The 23,237-nt window shown below is 46.9% G+C and overlaps 1 protein-coding gene across 8 annotated transcripts in view; it reads right to left on the bottom strand.

Moving 5' to 3' along the window:
- The window catches only part of LOC109864260 (AT-rich interactive domain-containing protein 2), a 44,186-nt gene continuing 20,949 nt past the window's right edge, over nt 1-23,237 (bottom strand). For 2 of the 8 annotated variants that reach the window (XM_020445302.1, XM_020445306.1), the window contains 15 exons: nt 20,817-20,914; nt 18,263-18,414; nt 8,910-9,382; nt 8,185-8,699; nt 7,587-7,993; nt 7,288-7,498; nt 6,780-7,191; nt 5,767-6,081; nt 4,827-5,033; nt 2,708-4,740; nt 2,457-2,616; nt 2,176-2,334; nt 1,685-1,765; nt 673-764; nt 1-587 (listed from right to left, as the gene is read on the bottom strand). In XM_020445302.1, coding sequence (XP_020300891.1) covers nt 464-587; nt 673-764; nt 1,685-1,765; nt 2,176-2,334; nt 2,457-2,616; nt 2,708-4,740; nt 4,827-5,033; nt 5,767-6,081; nt 6,780-7,191; nt 7,288-7,498; nt 7,587-7,993; nt 8,185-8,699; nt 8,910-9,382; nt 18,263-18,414; nt 20,817-20,914 — 5,439 coding nt within the window. In that variant the 3' untranslated portion in view covers nt 1-463. The remainder of the gene's footprint in view (nt 588-672; nt 765-1,684; nt 1,766-2,175; nt 2,335-2,456; nt 2,617-2,707; nt 4,741-4,826; nt 5,034-5,766; nt 6,082-6,779; nt 7,192-7,287; nt 7,499-7,586; nt 7,994-8,184; nt 8,700-8,909; nt 9,383-18,262; nt 18,415-20,816; nt 20,915-23,237) is intronic. The other 6 variants (XM_020445303.1, XM_020445305.1, XM_020445307.1 and 3 more) reach the window with 6 other exon arrangements.

Below are 23,237 nucleotides of genomic sequence, written 5' to 3'. Positions count from 1 at the left end.
ACATATTTTCATCATTTTCATTTACATATACACGCGCTTCTTTCTCTATTTTTTTCTCTTTCTCTCTTGTAATCACCATTCCGTTTATCATTTCAACTACTGTCTTTGTCTCGTGTTTTCACTATAATTACAGTTTATGTTATAATCTAAATTGGCAAAGTGATTTGCCTAGTAAGTTTATAGGCCTCTTTTTTTTTTTTCTATATATGGAACATTTATCTCCGATACCGTCGTTAATATCTTTCTCAAATCGTATGGACACGTACACTAACGCGCGTATGCGCGCACAACTCATGCACACGCACCAGCAGCACAGCGAGTAAATAACGGACTTCGTTATTATAATTCACGTAAAACACGGTGTGTTCCCTCCTCGCATCGTAATACAAGTAGCTCGAGATGGATGTAAATTGATCGCTGCTCACAAGGTTAAAAGAGCGTTTTAGAGGCCTGTTTCAAGAGGTCACCTATGATGGCTATTGCTACTCTGGTCGTTCATATCGTACAGGACTTGTGCGATCGTTCTTGATGATTCGACGTTGCTTAACGCCACGCCTGCCAAGTGGGGCTCGTACGCCCTAAGGTGCCTGCAAAAACAATTCACATGAAAGTCACGTAGCAATCGAGATTAAAACGAGAAAAAAAAAAAAAATTAAAATGATGCAAACGTACCGTCTACCGTGCGTTGAGTATATGACTAGGTTTCTGAGAATGAGAGCTGCCGTTAGGCGAATACTTTTGGTCACTGGACCTTCGTTGTCATCCTGCAAAAACAAAGAGACACGATTGACAGTCAATCAATATCCCGCGCTTTTTTTCTTTCTCTCGCTCTCGCACACAAACATTGAGACACAAAGATGCAATCATTTATTAATCTGCCAATAATTGCTAAAACAAAAAAAAAACAGTTTGCGCGAAAAATGCATGATTATGATTCCGCATAATAAATTGTTCTTGCGAACGCACTATGAAGTCGTATTAATGTGTGAGAAATGCTGCAAATTGTGCACGACGAAGTTACGTTCGTCTTGAACACAGTTGCGCATGAATTTCATGTAACAAGTGTGATGTGTGGGAGGAGGGGCAGTTAAATTCTTGCACGTTAAGCCACATTGCGACAACAACAGCAAAAGAGCACACATATCTCAACTTTCACAAAAAAAAAAAAAAAAAAAAAAAAAAAAACAGGGAATGACTTGAAAACATGGTTCGAGTCTACGTCTAGCGCATCTACTCTCGCGGGGTGTGTAAAGTACACGAGGTCTTGACGTTTTGAACTGCCGTTCTGTCGAAACGACAACAACACTGCGCCAACACCTTTCTCTAGCGTGAATCTTGTAAGTTCCAATGATCGTTACAAACAAATGCCAGTTACGAGATGTAAAAAACAATGAGAATAATAGAAAATAATGAAAAAAACTACCATAACATGACGAAAATAAAAATGAAATAAACCATGCTGAATGACAAAACTGAAGGGATAAAACAAATGGAGGAGATTTCTGGACGATGAACATGTGGTGTGCGAGAACATAAAAAACAGAAATGCACAAAAAAACGCCACGGTAAAGGGCAACAACAACAACAACAACAACAACAGCAATAGCAGCAGCAGCAGCAGCAGCAGCGCACAAGAGCTGTGAGCTGTGTCATGCTTTTTCTTTCTGAACACATTTGTTTTTACCTGTTCCGGTGGAGAATTTTGCCCAGGTCTTGGGGAAGAAGAGCTTGAGGTGGCTGCAGCGGGCTTGGTCGGCCTTTGCTGCTTCGCCAGGAGAGAACAAGAAATTTTCGTTAAATTAGCCATTCAAAGATTCGCAGGATCGAGAACTGTCGGGAGGTTCGAATGGACTTGACATTAACACGGAATATTCGAGACGTGATGGGGAAAAATTATATAGTTTACAAGTGTAGTTTTGTATACATCGATTTACTCTATCGCAGTGAGGAAGTTTATCTCGAATTGAACCTACAACGGATGTGTCATAGAATAAACTTATAGCTTAATCCTGTTTCTGTTTGGGTTTCTAGTTTTTATTTATTTATTTTTACGACGTGTTAATGCGCTTGCGCGATAAAAATTACATGTGCGAGAAATAGAAACGGAATTAAATTTTATATATTCTTTAACACAAATTTTGGAATTGTTTTAAAAAGACGTAATGTCAAACTTACCATTAGCTCTTTAGGATTAACAAACTCCAGAGCGTGTCGTTTGATCGCGTGGAGTGCGGCGTTGGGTGCGTATCCAGGATGATGTGGAGTCGGAGGTGTAGACGTGGCCACCTCGGTTTTCCCCGTCACTGTCAACTGTTTCCTCCGCATTGTCATAGTCTGATTAAAAAGAGAAAACAAAACAAACCGCGCATATAACACTCGTCATCGATCACGCTGATGTAATCCTTAATAATTTCTCTAAATATGAAAAAAAAAAAATTGAATCAAGATTTGCTTACATCCGCGTTACAGTGTCTATCGTATAGATGGGTCATTAACGAAAACCTGCGTCTCTTGAGCGCGTCACAACTTCCCCATAGACACAGTATCTCCTCACCACCGGTCGGACAATGGGCCTCACAGACATGTAGATAGACCTCGTGCGGTGTTTTAAATTGTCTGAAGTCATACAGTATTTAGTCAGTTCACGATGCCAAATAATAAATCGCTCAATATAAAAGACAAATTAATTCCGCAAAAGCGAACTTACCTGAGACAGCCCCGCCACTCGCACAGATAAGCGTTGGGGTCGATTTTGATCGTGATAGTTTTGTTTTCTTGCAACGACTGCGACGACTGCTGCAGTTGTTGGCTAGTGGAAGGTTTTGACTCCGGTTCGGTGGACGTCGACGAGCTTACCGTCTTCACGATCTTCGTAACGGGCGGCGGCTTGACCACGGTCACGCCATGGGTAGCCGCTGCCTGATGAGGTGTCGTCGGCCTCGTGGGTGGCGGTGTGGATGCCGGAGTGGGTGTCACTACCCTGGACGGCACGCTGGTGGACACCGGAGTCTGCTGGGCTATCGCCGGGATCGTAACAGTCACAGTGTTCGGGTTGGTTTGCGTTACCGAACTGTTGACTATGATGGAAGTTTGCGACATGGTCGCGGACGTAGGAACGAGGGGTGGCGGTATATTGCCCAGCGCCGGGCTTTGCAGAATCGGACGCGGTACCTGAGTCACGACCACTTGCTGTCCCTGCGGCGTCATCGCCACCATCTTCTGCGGAGCAGCCTGCGCGGCAGCTTGCGGCTGTAATATGATGATCGTCTTGGTGCCGGTTCCTTGTTGCTGCGTCGTCTGCGCCACGAGAACAGTCTGCGCCTGACCTTGTACCAGAGCGGTCTGCGGTTGCGCCAGAACGTAATTTTGACCGGGCACACCTCCCGACACCACGTACTGCAACTGTCCACTTGGGCTCTGTTGTAGCAACACCTGCGGCTGTGGCGGAGGCGGTCTGCCTTTCACCGCGGTGGTGGGAATAACCATTTGATTATTCGAGGGGATCGCCTGCTGCACCACTATCTGCCTGGGTGCAGCCACTATGAGCTGTTGTTGCTGTTGCTGATGCGGCTGCGCCTGTTGGGACATCTGGGTGATCTGATTGATGAATATGTGTGGTTCTTCCTTAATGTGCAGAGCCGGCGGATCGTCTTTTACGAGAACTGACGTTCCGTCCGACGTTTTCACATGAAGGGGAGGAGGAAGAGGTGCCGCCGCCACTGTCGTTGCCGCTACCGCCGGTGCTGGTACCGTCGGCGTCGTTACCACTTGCGGTGCTATCACCGGAGCCGGTTCTTCCTTTATCATGTCCTTGTTGACGGACACTGGCTCCTCCAGATCCGTTTCATCCTCTATGCAATCTGCGGCTAAGGCGGCATAAAGATTCGCCGCACTGGAGGAAACAGTCGCTTTCTCGCTATCCTTGTCGTCGTCTTGTTCCTCAGACTTTATACTCGATACTGTAGATTCGGCTGTTGTCGAGTCTACCGCCGGATCCGGCGATATCGTGCCATTCGAATACTTCGGTTTTTTGATCTCAAGCTCGTCCGATTCGCTAGCTGATCTTTTGATTCCTCTCGGCGCTTCGATCAGAGTGTCCTCGTTCTGTATAACGTTGTTACCCTCATTTTGTATCACATTACCGCTATCTATCTCAGGTTTTATCTTCAGGTCGCTCGGTGAATCTTTCAGCACTTTCTTAATGTGATTTTCCACAAGGTCCATTTCCTTCTCGTTGATCGAGTTCTTGCCGAGCACGCCGTTCAGAATCGGTTCCTTGTCGACCTTCCTCTCAAGCAGATCCACCAGCATCATGCTCTGCAGCGACTTCTCTTTCGAGCTCACGCTCGACGAGTCCTTGGACGAACCGTCGTCCTGCGCGTCCATGTCCATGTTGTTGTCCGCCGGCGTGCAGCTCGCTCCGTTGAGTAAAATGCCCTCGAAACTCGTTAGCATGTTTTCCTCCTCGACGCCGGCTCCGGAGCAATCCCTGCTGCCACCGATACCGCTGCTCGACGCCAGAGAATTATTGGTGGAATCGGAGTCCTCGGCGATGGAAGTGCACGTGGTGCGTTGATTCATTTTGTTCGGTGTTGCGGTGGCGACTGTAACCATCGTCGTTAATGGCGGACGACAGATCTTCGCCGGTGAGGAGGATATGTGATTTTCAGTCGAGTTCATCATCACGGTAGTAGTGGACGTGACAATTTGGTTTGCGTTGTCGTTATCGTTTACTTCAGTCTGAAACATGCGAAGACACACGATAACAGTAGATACGCTGTTGCGAAATCTCGTCAAACCGCGAGCACGTAACAGCCGATACGCACCTTCTCACAGTTATTAGTCATAAGAAACTTGGCTCCGTTGAGCCTCTGTATCTTTTTGGCAGGAATGGGAGTGATCGCTGGTTTCTGCTTGGCGTTGACGGGTGTTTTCGGGATTAAAGTGGCTGGAGTGGCCGCGGGTGCGGCAGGCTGCGCTATACTCGTCATCTGCTGCTGCAGTAACCTCTGTTGCTGTTGCCGTTGGGCAACCTGAGAAGATTTCCGTAGTAAAATTAAGCGACAAGCTCGTAAAGCTTTTTACATTATCGCGCGTTTTATCAAACCGTAAAACTTGCATCACTTTTTGAGAAGAAACTTGTCGATTGCAAGTGAGATGTAAACAAAACCAATTGAATCATCATCGAAAACACCATGCTATCGTGTGTTAGTACTAGATATTATTTGAGAATTTTCATTGAAACTTCTGAACAACACTGTTAAAACGTTGCTGATAAAAAGAATTTCTTATTTCGTATTTTCTTTCTTTTTTTTTTTTTTTTGTCAAAGTTGGAGAGGAAAAGGATGTGTTCTGGTCTTGGTGGTTTTATATTCCCGAAAGAAACGAGGAGAAGAGAGTGTACATAACAAAAATCTGAATACATCAATCAACACTACATCATAAGCACATACATTTCGACAAATAATACTAAAAAAGAAAGAACGGAACATAAATGCACATACCAAAATTTGTACAAGTACTAATCTTTTTGTCGGAACGGTATTATTAAAAATAAACAAAACAAAAAAAATTTCTATGGATATCCTATATTTTGTCGAATATTTTCAACTCGACGACGCTCAAATGTCAAATGAAAAAATATCAGGGGAAAACAATGACCAAAATTTCCGTCTGATATTTTCTGTGGACACAAAATAAAAAAAAGAAAAAACGTCCCTCAAAAAAAAGACACTACTTATATTTGTTAATGTACAACAATGATACCTGGTTGCTGGTTATTAGCTGGTTGGCACTGATGCTGGATGCGATGCTAGCAGTAGTGTTTGTTACGCAGGCAGTAGGGGTAGACACACAAGTCGCAGCAGCACTGGGCATGCAGTCGCTGCTGACTGTTACCTTAGTAGCCAATAGGCTTTTTATTATGGAACTCGACGTAGTGCCGCTTCGACTGTCTTCCTTAGCGACTACCTGGACGCTTTGCGACTGTTGCTGCGGCTGTAGCTGCGGTTGCTGGGGTTGCGGCATTTGCGAGCCGCTCGCCAGCAACGCTTGGCTCAGGTGCGGATGCGATACTGATACCTAATCGACACAAGGAGGCAACATACAAATTTTCAACCACCACAAGAGGACCTCGGGAGACTTTCGGAAAGTATAAAAACTTCAGCGTGTTTTTTTTTTTTATTTTTTTTTACGTGAACGCATGCTGCGATTATGTATCTCGTACGTTATATATATAGCGTTACTATTGTTTGCGCAGTCGGAGGAAAGCTGTTTGGCAAGCGGTAAATCACAAATGACACACGCATTCTTCGGAATTCTAATTCCGATCGATAAATTTTCCGCAAGACCGCAGCAATGATTGCGAACAGAAAGCGTACACATCCTACGTAGAGTTTCGAATTTTTTTATACTTTTAGCATTGTAGATATATATAGGCAAAAATAATATCTAAAATCTCACAAAACTAAATCAGATACAGTATATACTTGTCTTTTTTCTACTATCTAAAAAAAAAAAACAAAAAAATACTCTCTCGACAATTTACAAAGCTAAATAAATTTTCACAAGGCATGCAAACGCAACTCCCTCTCACCTCTGGGTTACAAGAAGATAAAAGATTAGCTCGCATTAAGAAGGGAAAAAACCAACATTGAGAATAGCATTAGGAAGCTACGACAAACCAAAGATGTGAGAACCAAGGTCACAAAATGAGATCTCGGCAAAGAACGGTAGTAAAGAGAAAGAGGCAGAGTGATGAGACTAGGACTTGGACCCACCTGACTCTTAGAATCAACCTTGGTCACTAGAGTTTGGGACTGGCTTGAGGTGTTGCTAGACGAGGGTTTCGGTGGAGCGGACAACTGGGCCTTTAGGATGGGGGACGCGGGAGCGGTGGGAGTCGTTTGCGTCCCGGACGACGCGGCGGGACTATCAACCTGGGAGACGGCCGTGCTATCGGGTGCGGGACTTAAATTCTTGATTGTACGCTGTTGAACGGGAAGCAGCACCTTAGCTGGCGTGGTGTTGATTGCCGGGATCGGTGGTGTATTGGTGCCGACCGCTGTGGTGGTTTGGCTCGGATAAGTGATCGGCGCAGGGGTAGCCCGTACTCGAATGCCTTCATAATACTGGGTACCGCTATTGTCACCCTTCAACGGATTCGGACCCACGATACTGCCGAATACGGATCTACACAGACAACGCAACAGATATTGTTTTAAGGAACGTGTTAACGCACGATAATACGAAAACGACAGTTCGTAATCTCGTGGGACGAATCCTAACCTGACGCATCTCGGAAAATGTAGTGGCGCAATGACACCTCGTCTGCCGATCTTTGTGCAACAGCCAAGATACTTTTTGTACAATTCTTCTTGTTCAATGCGCGTTCCGGGTGCCAGCTCGAAAGTCGCTTTCACCCAGCCAAGAGCGAACTGTTCGTTTTCTTGAATAATTTGCTGATGCGTGTGCTGTGTGTTGGTCGTGTCCACTGCTTCTGTAAACGTTAGCGGAAAAATATTGATAGAAAAAAAACAAGACATTCGAAAGCTGAGAACACAAAAGAAAATTTACGATTCACGTACTGTGCGATGCCGATTTGGTCGAGGTCGCGGCTGGAGTTGTGGGTCGGGAAGATGCTGGACTGGCGGGTGCCGGTGTCGCGGTGATTGTTGCCGGAGTAGACGGAGTGGACACGGACGTGGCCGTTGTGGTAGTAGTAGCGGTCGGCGTTGCGGGTGTTGCGGGAGCGGTGCTCTGGCCCGCGGTGTTTTGCTGCGCCGCTACCGTCGATACCGTTTCGACAACGCGCATGAGAATGCAGGCCTTGGGACCGTAACTTTGCGCTTCCACAGTGACGAGGGCGACCAGCGTGTCAATGGCACCGCGTACTCGCGCGACGCTCGTGCACGGTCTCTCGCCAAGTGACGTTAACGCATACAAACATTCCAGAGTGTACACCAGCAAAGCTATGTCACTCAGGGCCAAAAATCTAGGATCAAACAAAAGGGAAGAACATCTCGTGTTAAAAATACGTACGTTGCTAATGCGTTCAAGAGTAGTTAGTGGCGCAACGAGAAAAGAAATCAAAAACTTTTATCAGACAAAATTCGTACAACGCAGACAGCGTTTGTTGTTGACGCGAAGCTGAAGAGAAATATCACACAAAAAACGCGCACTCACCTGCATATAAGTTCGTACACATCGTCCGCCAGACCGAACGTGATAATCTCCTCGTTGCTGTCCTGCTGACTGATCTTGTTGAGCACCTCCAGACAGGATATGACAATAAACCTGTCCTGGGACTCGATACCTCTGGCCACGCACGACAGCACGACGTCCGTTATCCTCTCGCCGGCCTCTTTCAACACGATTTCGCTCGCTATGTTTCCCAGTATGTCGAAACCGAGTTGATGCAAATTGCTCCACCTCGCTCTCACACACAGCAACACGAATCGCAGGAAGCAACGATTCCTGCCTAGCACCGTCGCGTTTTCCGGGGTGAAGCTCAGATTTCGCAGGATCGACGCGATTTGCAACACGCGCTGTCCGTAAGGATCCTGCGTGCCCAACGTTCGCCCGACGCAAAACAGATCCTTGTCCTCGTCCTCGAACTTGATCGAGTTCTGATTTTGATCTCTCAAGCTCTCGTCCGAATGCGACGATAGGTGATCCAATCGCGAACAATCCGGAAGCGCCTGCAATCACATGAACGACATTTGGACTCATCGAAAAAGAAAAAAACCAAACAAACATTTCCTCGGTAAAATTAACGAACTTAAAGAATTTATTACTGACTTATGTTGTATTTAAAACATAAGACGCGCGCGCAACGAGGTAACTTAAGAGATTCTGACGAGAGTTGCGAAACTAGTGGTAGGAGAAAAAAACCAAATCTATCATCGCACCACTTCAACGTCAATCGGCGCCGTGAGTTCGTCGCTCTCCGTCGACGAGACACCGTCCAGCTTGTTCTGCTTCTCCTTCTCCAGAGTCTTCCGCCTGGAGAACGTCGACAGACTCGATGGCGGTTTCTTCATAAAAGTCCTCTCGTTCGTGAGGTCTATCACGTCCTGCGAGTCGAGCACGTCCGACCAGAAGGAATTGATCGAGTAGTTGCGTACGCGCGAGTAAACCTCGATGAATAGATGCCGCGTGCCGGGCGAATCGAAGACACCGGCGTGCGCCAGCAGGATGTTCACCAGCCGGGGATACTTGTCCAGTCGCAGGGTGTGTTTGCCTTCGTTCGACAGGAGGGTGCAGACGTTGATGGCGAAGTCCTGCTCGTTCGGCAGCGGCGATAGGAGCGACAGCGCGAGCTTGTCGTAGTTCGAGGGCTTGTAGAGGTTCGACGAGAGTCCGTTGTAATCGCGCAGTGACTCTGAAAGCAAAGAAACCGAGCGGAGAAGTGAGCGTGTTTCTTCTCTCGGGAAACACATTTCGCATTTGAAATCGATGTTTTCTTGAAAAAAAAAAAAACCTCATGTTGCTGCAAAATGTAACGCAATTCCACACAAAAAAAAAAATCTTTAATTCGGTTCACACATAAATAAATTGAATTTAAAATGACCTTGAAGAGCAATGCCGGGAAGTCGTACGCAACATTTCCGCAATTACATCAATTAGTGTCAATTAAGTGAGTTATCTCAAAGGTCACAAACTACTGTATTACATTCTTGAAGTTCGGACGTAACTTTGTTTTTTTTTTTTTTTTTTTTTTACAAATTCAAGTTGTTCTCTCGCGTGTCTCGGAAAATCGCGTGACGACCAACCGGAAAATTTATTTTGATCCGAAAATCTCGCCGTCTGTGAACACCACGGTGACAATCAAACGTCGATAACGATCTCGACAGCCGCGAAGAGATTGAGACATCGTAATAATATTCGTCGCTACACGCGTATTTGTCTATCCTCGTTACCGGCTCGTTCATATATTAACAGGCAAGTGCCTCCTCTCGCCACCTCTTCTCGGATCGCGAACGGAGGAGATGCGCGAAGGTCGTGCTAACATTTACACGCACACCAACACGGCAATAATAAAACAGTTTTTTTTACACAACGCGCAAAAATAAATTCGCCGCGACCGCTCAATTAAAATAATTAAAATACGCCCGCTATTATCGCGCGGCGGCTAATTAAAATAATTAAAAAATGCGCCGCATCCATTTTCCGACGAGAGAGAGAGAGAGAGAGAGAGAGAGAGAGAGAGAGAGAGAGAGAGAGAGAGAGAGAGAGATAGATAGAGAGAGAGAGAGATGAGCGCTTTGCAAATTCGGGGAGAGAAATGTTTTAACAAACACATATTAATAAGATAAAATTATGCGCGCGCGCGCGCGTTGTACTCGAATTCAACCGGTCGATATCGAAAGATACTCACAGCGAGCAAACTTTTTCAACATTTGATACGAAACAAAAAAAAAAAAAATCCAGCATTTGTAATACATCTGCATAATTTAACATAAAATGTAGCTTATTACGCTACACGCCGCCGCGTCGGCGGTTAGCATTGCAAATGATGTTTCAACGTCGATGAAGATGTTTGTCGTTGACGGAAACACGGTGGGAGAAAACAGATCCTCGTGATGTTCAAACGCGCGAACTTAGCATTCTAATCAATTCTCTTCGATAAATATCGAAGCCGACATAACCAGTTAATGACGTGTATCACGTGTATCGCGCGCGACGTCGTTTCTTTCGTTTGTCTCCTCGTCGTTTCTGTTCACACGAGCAAATAAAATATTCGTCCACGCGTGAGAGAAGCGCGTAGCGGTTTTCTCTCGCTGCACAGTGAAGGCGGCAGCGTCGCGGGAATAAACTTGCCGTCGACTTGTCGTTGTTTGAATTGTCACGCCGCCAATCCGCCGCGCGCGCCCGACGGACTCATTGAGGCAGGTCATGACTGATTGATGCAACAAGAAAGCGGAGCTAGCGCGGCGATAATGCACCGGACAGCGTTTCGAAACGTTGACGACGACGACGACGACGACGACAAGTAGCCTTCCCACTCGTTCTCGTCGTCGTTTTATCGTGTGAGGCGACGGGCGTCAAGCGACGGTGCCAAAAAGTAAAATTACCTACCGGTCCAATAAACCGTCAGGAGCGATTCCCCCATCGCGCATTTTATTTACAAAGAAACACGAAAAAAGTACGTTAAAATAGTTTTACATACACAGAATTTTTGAATATGTTTTTAATTTCTGAGTTTTTATAACTCACAAGTAATTTTTTAAATAATTATCTGAGCTGGTGATTAGACGCGATAAGAGCTCGAGATCTCGGGGAGACAAATCGTTCGGAGAGATTTCAAGACGCGCGCAGATAAGATGCGACATCCAGTCGAGAGACAACGAATCGATGCGAAATCGAGAAGTAATCGATCTCGGATAAACGCGCGGAGAATGAACAAGAATCGCTCGGGGGAAAAAAAAAAAAACACACACACACACAAGAACAATAAATACCGAAGTCGGATATAGAAGCCGGTTATCGGTCATCGGCGGGATGTGCGGAATACACGACTTATCAGGGAAAAACTGGGCGCGCTTATCTCGACCAGTAGAGCCGAACTTAATCCACACACACCGCACAGTTTGATTTCCGCGCGAACGGTGCGTTCGTTCCGCTCGATCTCGTTTGTCTTTTTTTAATGTTTTTTTTTCTTATAGATGCGAACGTTGCACGGTTTTGTTTCAACGAAAATAAGACACAGATCATTTTTTTTTTTTTCGCACCGTTCTATATCGAGCGCGATAACGATTATTACCGCCAACGCGCAGCGCTAAAGACAATTCCCACCGCCACGAGGAGGTGATCGACTCGTTCTTAACGCGCCGCGAAGTAGGTTGTGCTCTCGCGGTCAAGGTTGACTTTCTATGAGCGACCGATCGACGCGTTGCATCTCGCGCTATAATAAAATACACGGAATAGAAACGTCTGTTTTCGTCGTCAAATATCGCTGCTGACGTCGCAATATCTCGAAGTCTAAAAAAAAAAAAAAAAAAAAAAACAGCCTCGCTTTCTACGCATTATTTGAACTTGTTTACGACAAATGTCAAATGTAAATAGAATGTCTCCTATCTCTCTCTCTCTCTCTCTCTCTCTCTTAACAAAATCTCGTATCTACATATTGGCGACTTCCTTCCACGTGTCCGCGAGCAAAAATAATACGCATCTCGCGAATTACGTCGATGGGAAAAAAAATAAAAAATAAAAATAAAAACCGACTTACCATTTTCCTCTGCACAACTTCTGACGACGCGCGGAATATCGCGAAGTATATGTTCGCGATTTTATCACTGTCGGTGCCCTTACTGCTCGAAATAAAGATCCGGGAGATAACGTCACGGTCTTAAGATAATAAAAAAAAAAAAAAAGTCCCCGCGGAAAGCTTATATGGGCGCCTTTTAATAAATATACGAGGAAATATGGTCACGGGCAAATATTTACGAGCGGTAATATATTCTTATCTTCCTCCACCCTTCTCTCGGAGGATGATGACGGCGGCACAGTTTGCACAATCGCGGACGATGATCGATTCGTCGGGATGGGTAATTACGCGCTCCGCACGCTCGTTCGCTCGCTCGCTCGCGTTAATGCCTCCGGAGCGAATTAGTTTCCTTCGTTCAGGCTTGAGCAGAAAGAGAGAGAGAGACAGAGAGAGAGAGAGAAAGAGAGACAAAGAGAGACAGAGAGAGAGAGAGATAGATAGACAGACAGAGAGAATCGTATTGAGAGCTCGAAACACAAGAGCATTGAATAAACCGGGGCTGTGTGCACGTAGAGTACGTACAACGACGGGCGCAACGTTATCGCGGATCGCGGTAATCTTTTCAGCCGCAAAACCGCGATCAATATCGCGTCCCAGGAGAAGTGTCGAGTTTCGCCGGAAAACACGGGGGGACACACACAAACCGGCGACCGGTATAACGGCGGGAAGAAGAAGAAGAAGTAGTAGAAGAAAGAGCGCGAGACGAAGACGAAACGGGGAGGAAGGGTAGAAAAATAGAGGAAGGAGGAACGGGATCCGAAGAAGCCGGGGGCCTCCTCGTTAATAAAATCACGACTCGTCCAACGACGCTGCGAAGTGGCGAGTATCGATTTCAAGTTGAACACCTTGTTTCCACGACGTAAATAAAGGGGGAGTGTGTGCCTTAACGTGACGTGGAAAAAAAAAAAAAAAAAAAAAAAAAAAAAAAAAAAAAAAAAAAAAAAAAAAAAAAAANTCTACGTTGCATAAAAAAAAAAGTACATTCATTTTTTTACATCTCTGTAATATCTTCAATAAACATCTCGTCCTCGTATAATCGTCGGCTTCCAAAAACTGTACCCTCCGCATCTGACTTCAACATTTTTCCAACAAAAACAACGCTGCTATTCCTTCCGAGGAGGAGGTGATGGATTTTTCCTCGTGTGATAAAAATTACGGCTCTCCTCCCTTCGAACACATTTTCCGGATTTATCTTGAAAACGAAAGAGAAGGAGACGACGCGCCAAATCCGGAATTCACGTGACCGTTAATTCTCTCTCCGTAATTAGCACAGCGAGATGCAATTAATCCGCGCGCTGGCGAATGTTAACGCGGTTATTTACGACCCGCGGCCGTCGTCGTCGTCGTCGTCGGCGGAGGCGATAAAAGCGGCACGCGGCTGGCGCACTGTCATCGCATGACATCGTGTTTCCTCCCTCCGCACGCACGCTCGCTCGCTCGCTCGCTTGCTCGTGCGCGTTCAATCAATCCAACTCCGCCCGGCGTCAGTATCAAACGGCATTACCGATTAAGTACCGATAAATAAGCGCGACACACAAACGCGCGCGCAGAAGTCCCCAATCGATTCTCCTCACTCACTTGTAACCACACCACCGAGAGCGGGCGTTTAACCCGCGCGAGTACGCGTTCACCGCGCGCGAGCGTTTCTTTATCATCAATTAATAAACAAAATTATGCGGTAAATGTCGAGCAAGACGATACGACATCTTATAAACGCGAGAATGAATCTTTCCCTCCTAGCGAAATCCACCCCTGTTTGAAACAAATTTTGTTCTGAGATACGGAGTATAACGTTTTCCCTCTGCAAATGACCGTCGTTTTCTCGACTGCTGCAGAGGAGAGATCGTTTTTCACCGGAAGAGGAATATTCACGGAACGAGATATGAGTGAGTGAGTGAGTGAGTGTATGAGTGAGTGAGTGAGTGAGTGAGTGAATGAGAGAGAGAGAGAGAGAGAGAGAACATTGCGCATATACGCGCGGGTCTCCGCGCGTTAATTGGCATTGCAGTCCGCTGACAAACGCCTCCGTAACGAGACGAGCGCGCGCAGTGCGGCGGAACGCGTCGATTGGACGCGGGTGGCACGCGGTAGCCCCAGACGTCGTCGTGTCAATCGTCGCGACCACCCCACAGGTGGATACGATCCGAGATCAGGAATCTCTCTCTGGCGTCCGTACCAAAATAATCGGACTTGAAATACAGCGGAAAATCATTTTCGCGCAATGCCGCGCGATTCTCGTCGAGTAATCGCAACGCGGGATTGACTTTCGAAAACAAGTTGACTCTCGTCGCGTCTTGAATTATTTATTCATTCGTGTGTAAAAAAAAATATCAACGTCAATGTAATTAATTTTTTATATTTTCACAAGAGTTCGCAATTATCGTCGTTGTTACGCTGCGCGCGAATTTAATACGTTCTCACGTTTCTTCGCGCGCACTGATACATAGTATTGTTACACTCGTGTGTATTTTGCGAATTTTCGTTGTTCGAAATTTTTGTGGAATAAAAATATTTTAATCGCATCTTCGTGGGAGAGCTTGATTTTCAAAAGCGTTGACAAGTCGCTTCTTCTTCTCCTCCGAACCATCTTTGAATTCGAGCGAAACGGGAGAAATCACGGATTGTGAGAGAGTTTTCTCTCTCTCTCTCGCTGGAATCGCAGCGAACATCACGCAAGCGCGGCATTATACCGGGACGATCAAGAACCGACGGAACACTTATCCCCGCAAACGCTTATTGATTGTGACGCGCGCCCCGTCGTTGTCTCGCTCTTGCTCGTTTCTCTCCCTCTCCCTCTCTCTCTTCCTCACCCGTTAACGGGTTTCTCTCCCGCTCGAGGTGGTGACACGCACGTGACGAGAGTGTTCATTTTCTCATCTCAATTAAAATCTCGATCTGAATTCAACGCTCGCGATCTTCTCGATTGCGAGAGTCTCTTCAACAAAATCATGATTTGCGCAACATTTTGCAATTTTTCGTACGTACGCGCGTTGCGATGCGAATTCGGACGAGTTCGCGCGTAGAGAAACGCTCGGTTTCGGCGCTCGCTGTCACACACGCGATCGCTGATTCGCAGTTAGCGATCGCGTGTGTGCATCAATCAACGCGGGCGGATGAGAGATCAAGATTTTATGTGCACACACACAAATTTCTTTGTCCGGTTACCTGTGACCGGAGAGTTAACTCGCGCGTGGGTGGGTTTTTTTTTTTTTTGGAGAAAATTTTCCGCCCAAACAATTTCCGTTCGCGAAGAAACGATTGATAATGCACGACCGCGCACTCCTCCCACCTTGACGAGAAAATGAATAATTGAAAACGCGAGGGAATATAATATGTACTTCGAACTGCTGATTCAGAAAAAGATTGTCACGAAGCGCGAGCATCGGTTGTTTCATCGTGATGGTGACTAACATCGATCGAGGTCTGATCTGAATCCGTTATGTCAGTGTCTCTCAATCGAGATTGCGACGCGATCTCTCGACCGTGCATCTCACGAACAAAATCGTGCGTTGCAGGAAAAGATTTTTTTTTTTTTTTTTCACGTTGACAACAAACCAGTCGGGTCTTTTTTATTTCCGAGGACGCGAGAGAATGTCAATTTTAGTAACGTCCGGTCGGAGGGAATTGTGAGACGCGCGTGAAGCTCACCCGGCGAGGAGCGAATGATTAGGCGCCTCTCGGCGTCAAATGCGCAGAGAGGGATGAATCGGAATGAGACAAGAGGAAAAGAGAGATAGAGAGAAAGAGAGAGAGAGAACTTTCCGCCAGGGCGCCTTCACTGACCCGGTTCCGGGTGAGCATCGATGAGAACGGGGAGAGACGGAGGGGGTTGCCCTCGCTCGCGGCTTGCGCGGGAGCTGCGCTCCACGAGAGTCCGAGGTCGCGCGCGCGGCTAAGACCCCCGGCAAAGCAAATTAACAATCGTTACGTACACGTAGATATCGGCAAGCGTCATTTTCGCGTCCCCTCCTACGGCACAGACGGGCTTCGGCACCCTGGGCGCTGCGCGCTCGCACGTCGTCTTCCCCTCCCTTACCTCCCACGCGACCCGTCGTCATCCGGTTACCCCCAGAGCTTCTGTGCGGGCAATCCGCTCGTAAAACCGAGGCTTGCCGCATGCGGCGTGCGCATGTGCGCCGAGTATAGACCCGCGCGCGTTCCGCCAGTCGACGGGCGGACGTACCGGCGGTATGTATATGCGCTATGCTCCCGGTATTCGTTGTTGTATACAGGATGTCCCGGGAAGGCCGGATGTGTGTTCTTGACACCAACGTAACTCGACTGATTGATTCGCAGTCGAAAAGAGTTTGTCTTTATTCGAAAAGATAAACTTTTATAATCTCGCACACGCACGAGATTATATTTTACACGCTTGCACAATTTCGAATAATAAAAAAATAAAGATAATAAAATAAAAAAACTTTATCTTGTTAGAATTTTTTTAAATTCTAATTTCGCACAAAAATGCACGATACAATATTAAATACTCTGTTAATATACTCATTTATTTTGTTATTTTATATTAAATTTCATACATATCTCACATATAATTTTCATATAATTTCACCATGCGATATATGCATTTCAACCGTCAACATCGCCGCAAAGGGGTGATAAAAAAAACGCGATTCAAAATCCAACCGGTAAAGATATACCCGACATGTATTCGGGACACCCTGTACATAAGTGTGTCATGATTATTGCCCATTAAATTATCTTGCACACGCTCGCGACCCCTCCCACGTCGCCCTCCTCTCCCGCGCGCCACTCGTGCACGCTGAATGCACTCGCGGCTCCCAGCCAGGCCACCGTCGCGACTCTCGCACGTACTCGCGCGCTCCGCTTCGCTATCTATCTCTCTATATCCCTCTCCGGCTCGATAGCCCGCCACCGCTAGCTGCTCTCCGAGCGGCAGCACGTCAATAACCCGTTGCTGCCTTGGCCACGGCGCGATACATACGTGTGTATCGCGCGTATGTACGTTTATACATCTCTCCCGCAAAGACGGAGCGAGCGAGCGAGAGAGCGCTCAACGCATTTTCACATCACAGGGATCACTCACGTCGAAGTAGCCTATTTTAAAAGTTCGGCGTTTCCTTAGCAGAAATATATCCTAGTCGGCAAAAATATATTAATATCATAAAATATTACTTCCTCTCGGATATTTATTTATTTATTTGTAAATAAGTGACTGTTGTACGAAACTAGGAATACCGCGTAACGATATATAGTACTTTTCCAATTTCGTTTTATCGTGTCACTCGGCTCCGCGATTTGTTACGCGTAACGAATTCGCACGGTGCGAAGATTTTGATTCAGACGTCTCCCGCGCGATGACGAATAAAACCCTTCCCGAGAAGGCAAAAAAAACCCTGGGCGGGTTTGGGGCCAGGTGATGACACCGCGGGCGGTGGGATCGAACCGCACCGATATTTTTACGCGGTGTTGCCGGGGACAACGCGCGAGCGAAAAATTCTGACAGGCGGAAATTGCTAACGTTGCGAATTATTGAACCGTGACTCGCACGTACAAATAGAGAAAAAGGCAGATGGGAGAGAGAAAGAGAGAGAACACCGCCCGTGTGCGTGTGTGTGTGTGTGTGTGCGCGCGCGATACAACACAGAGCGACAAGGAGGAGGAACAATGGGGGCGGTGGAAAACGCATTTGAAAGTCGCTCGACCGTGCGTGTACGTGCATGCGAAATGTATCGAAACGCACATACGCCGCGCGCTGTATATAAAATTGGCAAAAAAACGCGGTTCATCGGGCGCGCCGCGAACGCACTCGTCGAATTCGCATACGAGTGCGCATTTTGTCCGAAACAAGCAGATGCGTTACGTGCATTACGAAAGAAACAAACTGGAAAGAATTTCAGAGCGATCTTTGATCTCTTTTTTCGTTCAGAGAAAGTACAACTGCAACAATATTTCGCAAAATTTTTTTTTTTTTATATATATATAAACGTAAAATATTGTCTTCAAATTGACTCTCACCTGCAATGTTGTGCTGAGAATGGTTATAGGTAAGAGGAACCGAATGCAGCGCTCTGGCCGACCACTTTCTGTGTCTGGAGTCCTCGTCATCGTCGTCGGCCTGTTGACCGTCCTCGCCTAGGAAGTGAACCTTTTCGTACCTGTCCAGATACCTGAAACGCAAATCCAACATTACGTCAGTCACGAACGATTTATACAAAAATCTGTAAAACCAAATCTGTAAAATTGTTTTATATACTTAATTTTGTTTTAATAAAAACAAATTAAAATCTCACCCTGACGAGGTCACGTCGCATATTAATGACTCGCGAGAGAATTACGTGAAGTAAAGCTTCAAGAGAATCTTAGCGTGTGAGGGGCAATTATACGAAAACTTTTATCATATTTTCTCTCCACATTAAATAACAAGTGCTGCATATATTAAAATTTTCTCTCTTCCTCGCAAATCCAAAGTTTCAAAGAAACTTCAACTTTGCGCGTCCACTTCTCGAAGGTGCTCCTATTAAGAAAAACAAAGATGCTTAGCGATCGCGCTATCTGTTCCCGAACAACTTGAGAAAATTCAATCACATCGCGCGCGAATCGTGATGCAACGGAACGGAATAACGTTTAAGGGTCGGAAGATCGCATCAACCGCGATCGGTTCCGCCAATCGCGGCCGCCCAGTTGCGAGGTTTATCGCGCACGGGATCGGTTTCTGGAGGAACCGGTTGATTCGAAGCGCGTGGATGTCACCACGTGGCTCGTGGTAGCGGTTCCGCTCAAAGAAACGCCGCGCGACTCACGTGCGGCTCATGAAAGAAGCTGCTGTGAACCCTCTCTCTCTCTCTCTCTCTCTCAAGGGGGCGAGACCAGTCGAAGGTGCGACGAACGTCGCACGAAGTTCACACGAACGGGGTGAGTGTGTGAGAGAGAAATGAAGTGAGAAAAAGAGAGAAAGAGAGAGAAGGTAGGGAACAGTCATGAAACGACGAGAGAAAGAGAGAGAGAGAGAGAGAGAGAGGACATCACGTCGTGGGTGGACGAAAGAAGATGGTGGGGGTAGATGTGGAGGATCCATTCATGCAACCAACGTACAGTGCGGAAGGTGCAGGCGGTGTGGAGAGCAAGCAGCCAGAGCCTGATTGGCCGTTGGCGGGTGCGGACTGCTGAACACTACTCCGACTGCTACTGCAGCGGCAGGCGCGTGTATGCCACGGGCTTTCTATCGACTGCTAGTGCGGAGAGTACCACGTGGCGTGAATGAAAGCGTCTCGAAAGGGTGACGCGACCGTTCAACGGTTGGGCGACGAGATTTATCCCTTGCGCACATAGAAGTTGCCTGGTGACTCTCTTGTCCGAACGCGTTACTTCGTTACGTCAAAAACCAGTCTAGAAGAACACAACTGCCTGAAGGACAACTTCCTGATGAAATACATCAGATATGTTGATATGCGACGAAACATCCTCGCGCATCTTTGTTGACATTCAAATTCAGAGCAAGATGCGACCTCGATCGATTGCGCGAAGCTGCGAAAGTTATTCTCAGCTCTTCGTCCTCCCGTCGGTCCGTGATGTCGCAGCAACAAATGATCGATATAACACATCGAGAGAACACCTATCCTCCTCGGTTGAAAAACCAAACGAGAAGACGATCACGCGCTCATGAGAAGAAATCCTCGAACCCTCGGATGAGAAGAACTCGGGGGGGGGAGGAGGGGGATTACGAGAGAGTTCTCGAGTCCCGCTTACGCCGCGAATTCGGGCGAGAAAAATTAGTATGACAGCCGGCGCCGGCAGCCAGAAACCCGGTGGCATGTCCACGCGCGCGCCTGGCAGCCACGCGCGCTAACAAGATTGCAGGGCTCGCGCTCCGGCGAGGGAAAGAGAAAGAGAACGAGAGCGAGAGAGAGAGAGAGAGAGAGAGAGAGAGAGAGAGATAGAAGAAGGGAGGGAGGCAGGGAGAGGAAAGCGAGACTCAGGAACCACGTGGTGGCTCTCGTCGTGGCGCCGAGGCCGGGGGCATGAATGAACGGAACGTACGTAGTACGCGATACGGAAAATGGTGGTGGGGCGTAGGGACCAATGCCGATACGCGGTGTTGGCCGTGCGGCAAAACGTTGCTGCTCCCTGCCTCTTGCAGACGCTCGCGGACTGCCAGACGCAATGGAACATTGTAGCAAGCGCGACCGCGCGACGCTCGAGCTCGACGCGGCGAGAAGTCCGCCGGGTCCCCCGAAGCCCGAGCTCGAAGCCCGTCGCTTCCTCCGACCGATTTAACAGGAGGGGGTGAATGCGTCGGTGATCGGTAAGCCGAAGCGAGGTGCGTCGAGTTTCGGTGGATTTCTTCCTGACGGTGCTTCGACACAGCCCGAGACGGAGATCTCATCGTGGGACTGATGGGAGTTCGAGGGAAGAAAAAATCATGTAAAAATTCTACATTGAATATAAAAGTTTGAAAAAAAAAACTCGCAAGTTTCAGAGTTACACACCCCCGCAAAATAGCTCCAATAGTTCTTTATCGGAAAACAATTATCAAGTATCAATTATCTCGGGAGAAGTGTGAGGAACTTACCGGAGATAAATTTGCTTGAGACCGACCCCGCTGTTGATGCAACCGCCGGGTAGATGGAATTGTTCACACAACGACGCCCACTCATTTCTCGTATTCACCTGAAAAATAAGAAGAAAGAAAAATCGTCAGTATTATTACACACCCGTGGCTTACACACGTTTCTCTCGCGCGCGCACGAAAATTTAATTGCATTCGCCAAACCGGCCGTGTGTGTACAACGCGCGCGCGCGCTCGCTATTTATTTATAGCGTTTCGAGCACTCGGTTGATATTTCGAGCGTCCAAAGTCTAGCATTTGAAAAAGGAATCGAGAATAATTCGGAGAGGGAGGGGATCTCCGTGCTTTAACGATGCCAAGATTCTCGCGTGACCTCGTTCCGCGGCTCAACAAATCTCTTTCTCTCTCTATCTCTATCTCTCTCTCTCACTCTTAGCAACATTTAAAAAAAATCGCGCAATAAGATGTCAAAAGAAAAAATTCTCCATCTGCCGCTTCTTTCATCGCGGAACCACTCCGGAGTCTCCTTCAGAGATATCTCGAAAATTTCTGGTAGCGGAGATAAAGCGCGGCGCGGCGGGACATAAATTTCCGCGGCCGGCTGAAAAAATAAACGACAATTCTCCGGGGAGTCACGGGGAGAAACTCGCGCGTATGCGGAAGCGCGGGCTCCCCCATCCTCCTTCCTTCCTCCCCCCCGCCCCCGGAAAAAGCAACGACGTTACTTTTAATAATAACAAACTTTTGCGAAATCATAAAACAGAGTTCTCCGCGAAACTGAGATTTCGAAACGAATTCTTTCGAATTGGAACTGAGCGTCGTCGTTTCGGAATTTTTCCGACGACGAAAAAGAAAGAATCGACGGAAAACTCGTCGGAGTTGAGAAGCAACATCCTTTGAGTTTTCTGCGTATAAACACGCAGCCGCCTTTGATCGCGACACGACCCGCCGAAACCTCGCTCGCGAATAAACCAAACCATTTACGCGGTAGGAAATAAAATGTTTATTGACGATGTTTATTTCGGGTGAATTACGTGAGCGCGGCAGGAATCTCTTCGTCATCCATCGCGCGCGTATATAAGAAACCCCCCCGCGGTCGCAAATCAAATTTACGAGCCTCCGTAATGAAAGTATCGCCGAAACCAAAAGCGCGTTTTGAATAAATCTACCAGTGTGACCTCCGTTATACCTAAATGCTGCGCACAATTCTCTCTCCGTCGAGATACAAAAACAAAAACAAAAAAAAAATCACACGTGTATCGACCGAGACGTGACAAACGAAATTGCAATCGAAAAGACACGACGACAAGCAAACGCGAGAAAAGTCGAGCGAAATTTCTTTCCGCGTCGATATTGCGATCACGCGAGTCCCCTCCTGCACACACGCGGATCGCGGACACGTGGTTCTACCAGAAACGACACGTGGTCCACGCGACGTAGAATTGTCGACGGCAGTCCTGCGCTCTCAAAGCGGCGACGATGCGCAAGAGAAGGAGAAGGAGGAGAAAGACGGTCGGAGGGGGGCGGCACGGAGAATCGTCGTCGTCGTCGTCGTTATCGCCGTTGTCCGCAAAACCGAGCGACAGTTGAGCATACTGGGTCAGTGCTCTCTGGATCGGCGCCCGATGTGTCTTCGGTCTCTCTATTCTCGTCGTTGTCGTCGCGACGCCCCGCGCCGATGAATCGGTAACGTGGCGCCGCGCGGTGGACGACCGCAAACGCGCTCGTTTTCCGTGCGCGCGGAGCGGTTTGTTCCTCGGTAACCGGGTAATAATAGTTGACGAGAGAGAGAGAGAGAGAGAGAACGCGGAGACACCCCGATCTGCCGCGCAACGCGTATTTTTAGGAACGCGGATGCAAAATGTCAATAATTTGGCAGCGACAATCAATTCTAGCTTTTGAAAAAAATGGAAATTTTGCAGACGGACCGATTTCTTTTTTGTTTGTTTAACGAGTTAACGACAGTTTGGACAATTTGAACGTTAAAACTACGTCGCGATATACATTGGTGTGTTTTTTGCTGCAATGCGACATTCAAAATTTTAACACGTTAGAGAAGTAAATTTTTTATCAACAATAAACGTAATGTTTATGGTTAATAATATTTATTTGATTATTTATTATTATTGATGATAAAAGAAATGCCACAAAAAGAAAATTGTCAAGAGCCGATGCAAAAAACTGCTGTTGAGTCTGATCTGAAGTTAAATAAACAATAATGTAACAAACGAAAAAAAAAACACAAGAGAAGCAATTTAAAAAAACTAATTGTGATCCCTGACGAATTGATTAAATTACGACATTTGATCCTTCGTGCAGCACTGGTGCAATTAATCACCAGTACCCCGTAAAAAGTTAACGCGTTTGTTCACTCACACGCAGTTGCGTGATTTAACTGTTGATGAAAAAAAAAAAAAAAAAAAA

This window comes from Pseudomyrmex gracilis, unplaced genomic scaffold (genome assembly GCF_002006095.1).
Source record: "Pseudomyrmex gracilis isolate BER0280 unplaced genomic scaffold, ASM200609v1 scaffold_18, whole genome shotgun sequence".
NCBI lineage: Eukaryota > Metazoa > Arthropoda > Insecta > Hymenoptera > Formicidae > Pseudomyrmex > Pseudomyrmex gracilis.
The sequence above is the reverse complement of the archived record's forward strand: the minus strand, read 5'-3'. Positions and strand labels throughout refer to the sequence as shown.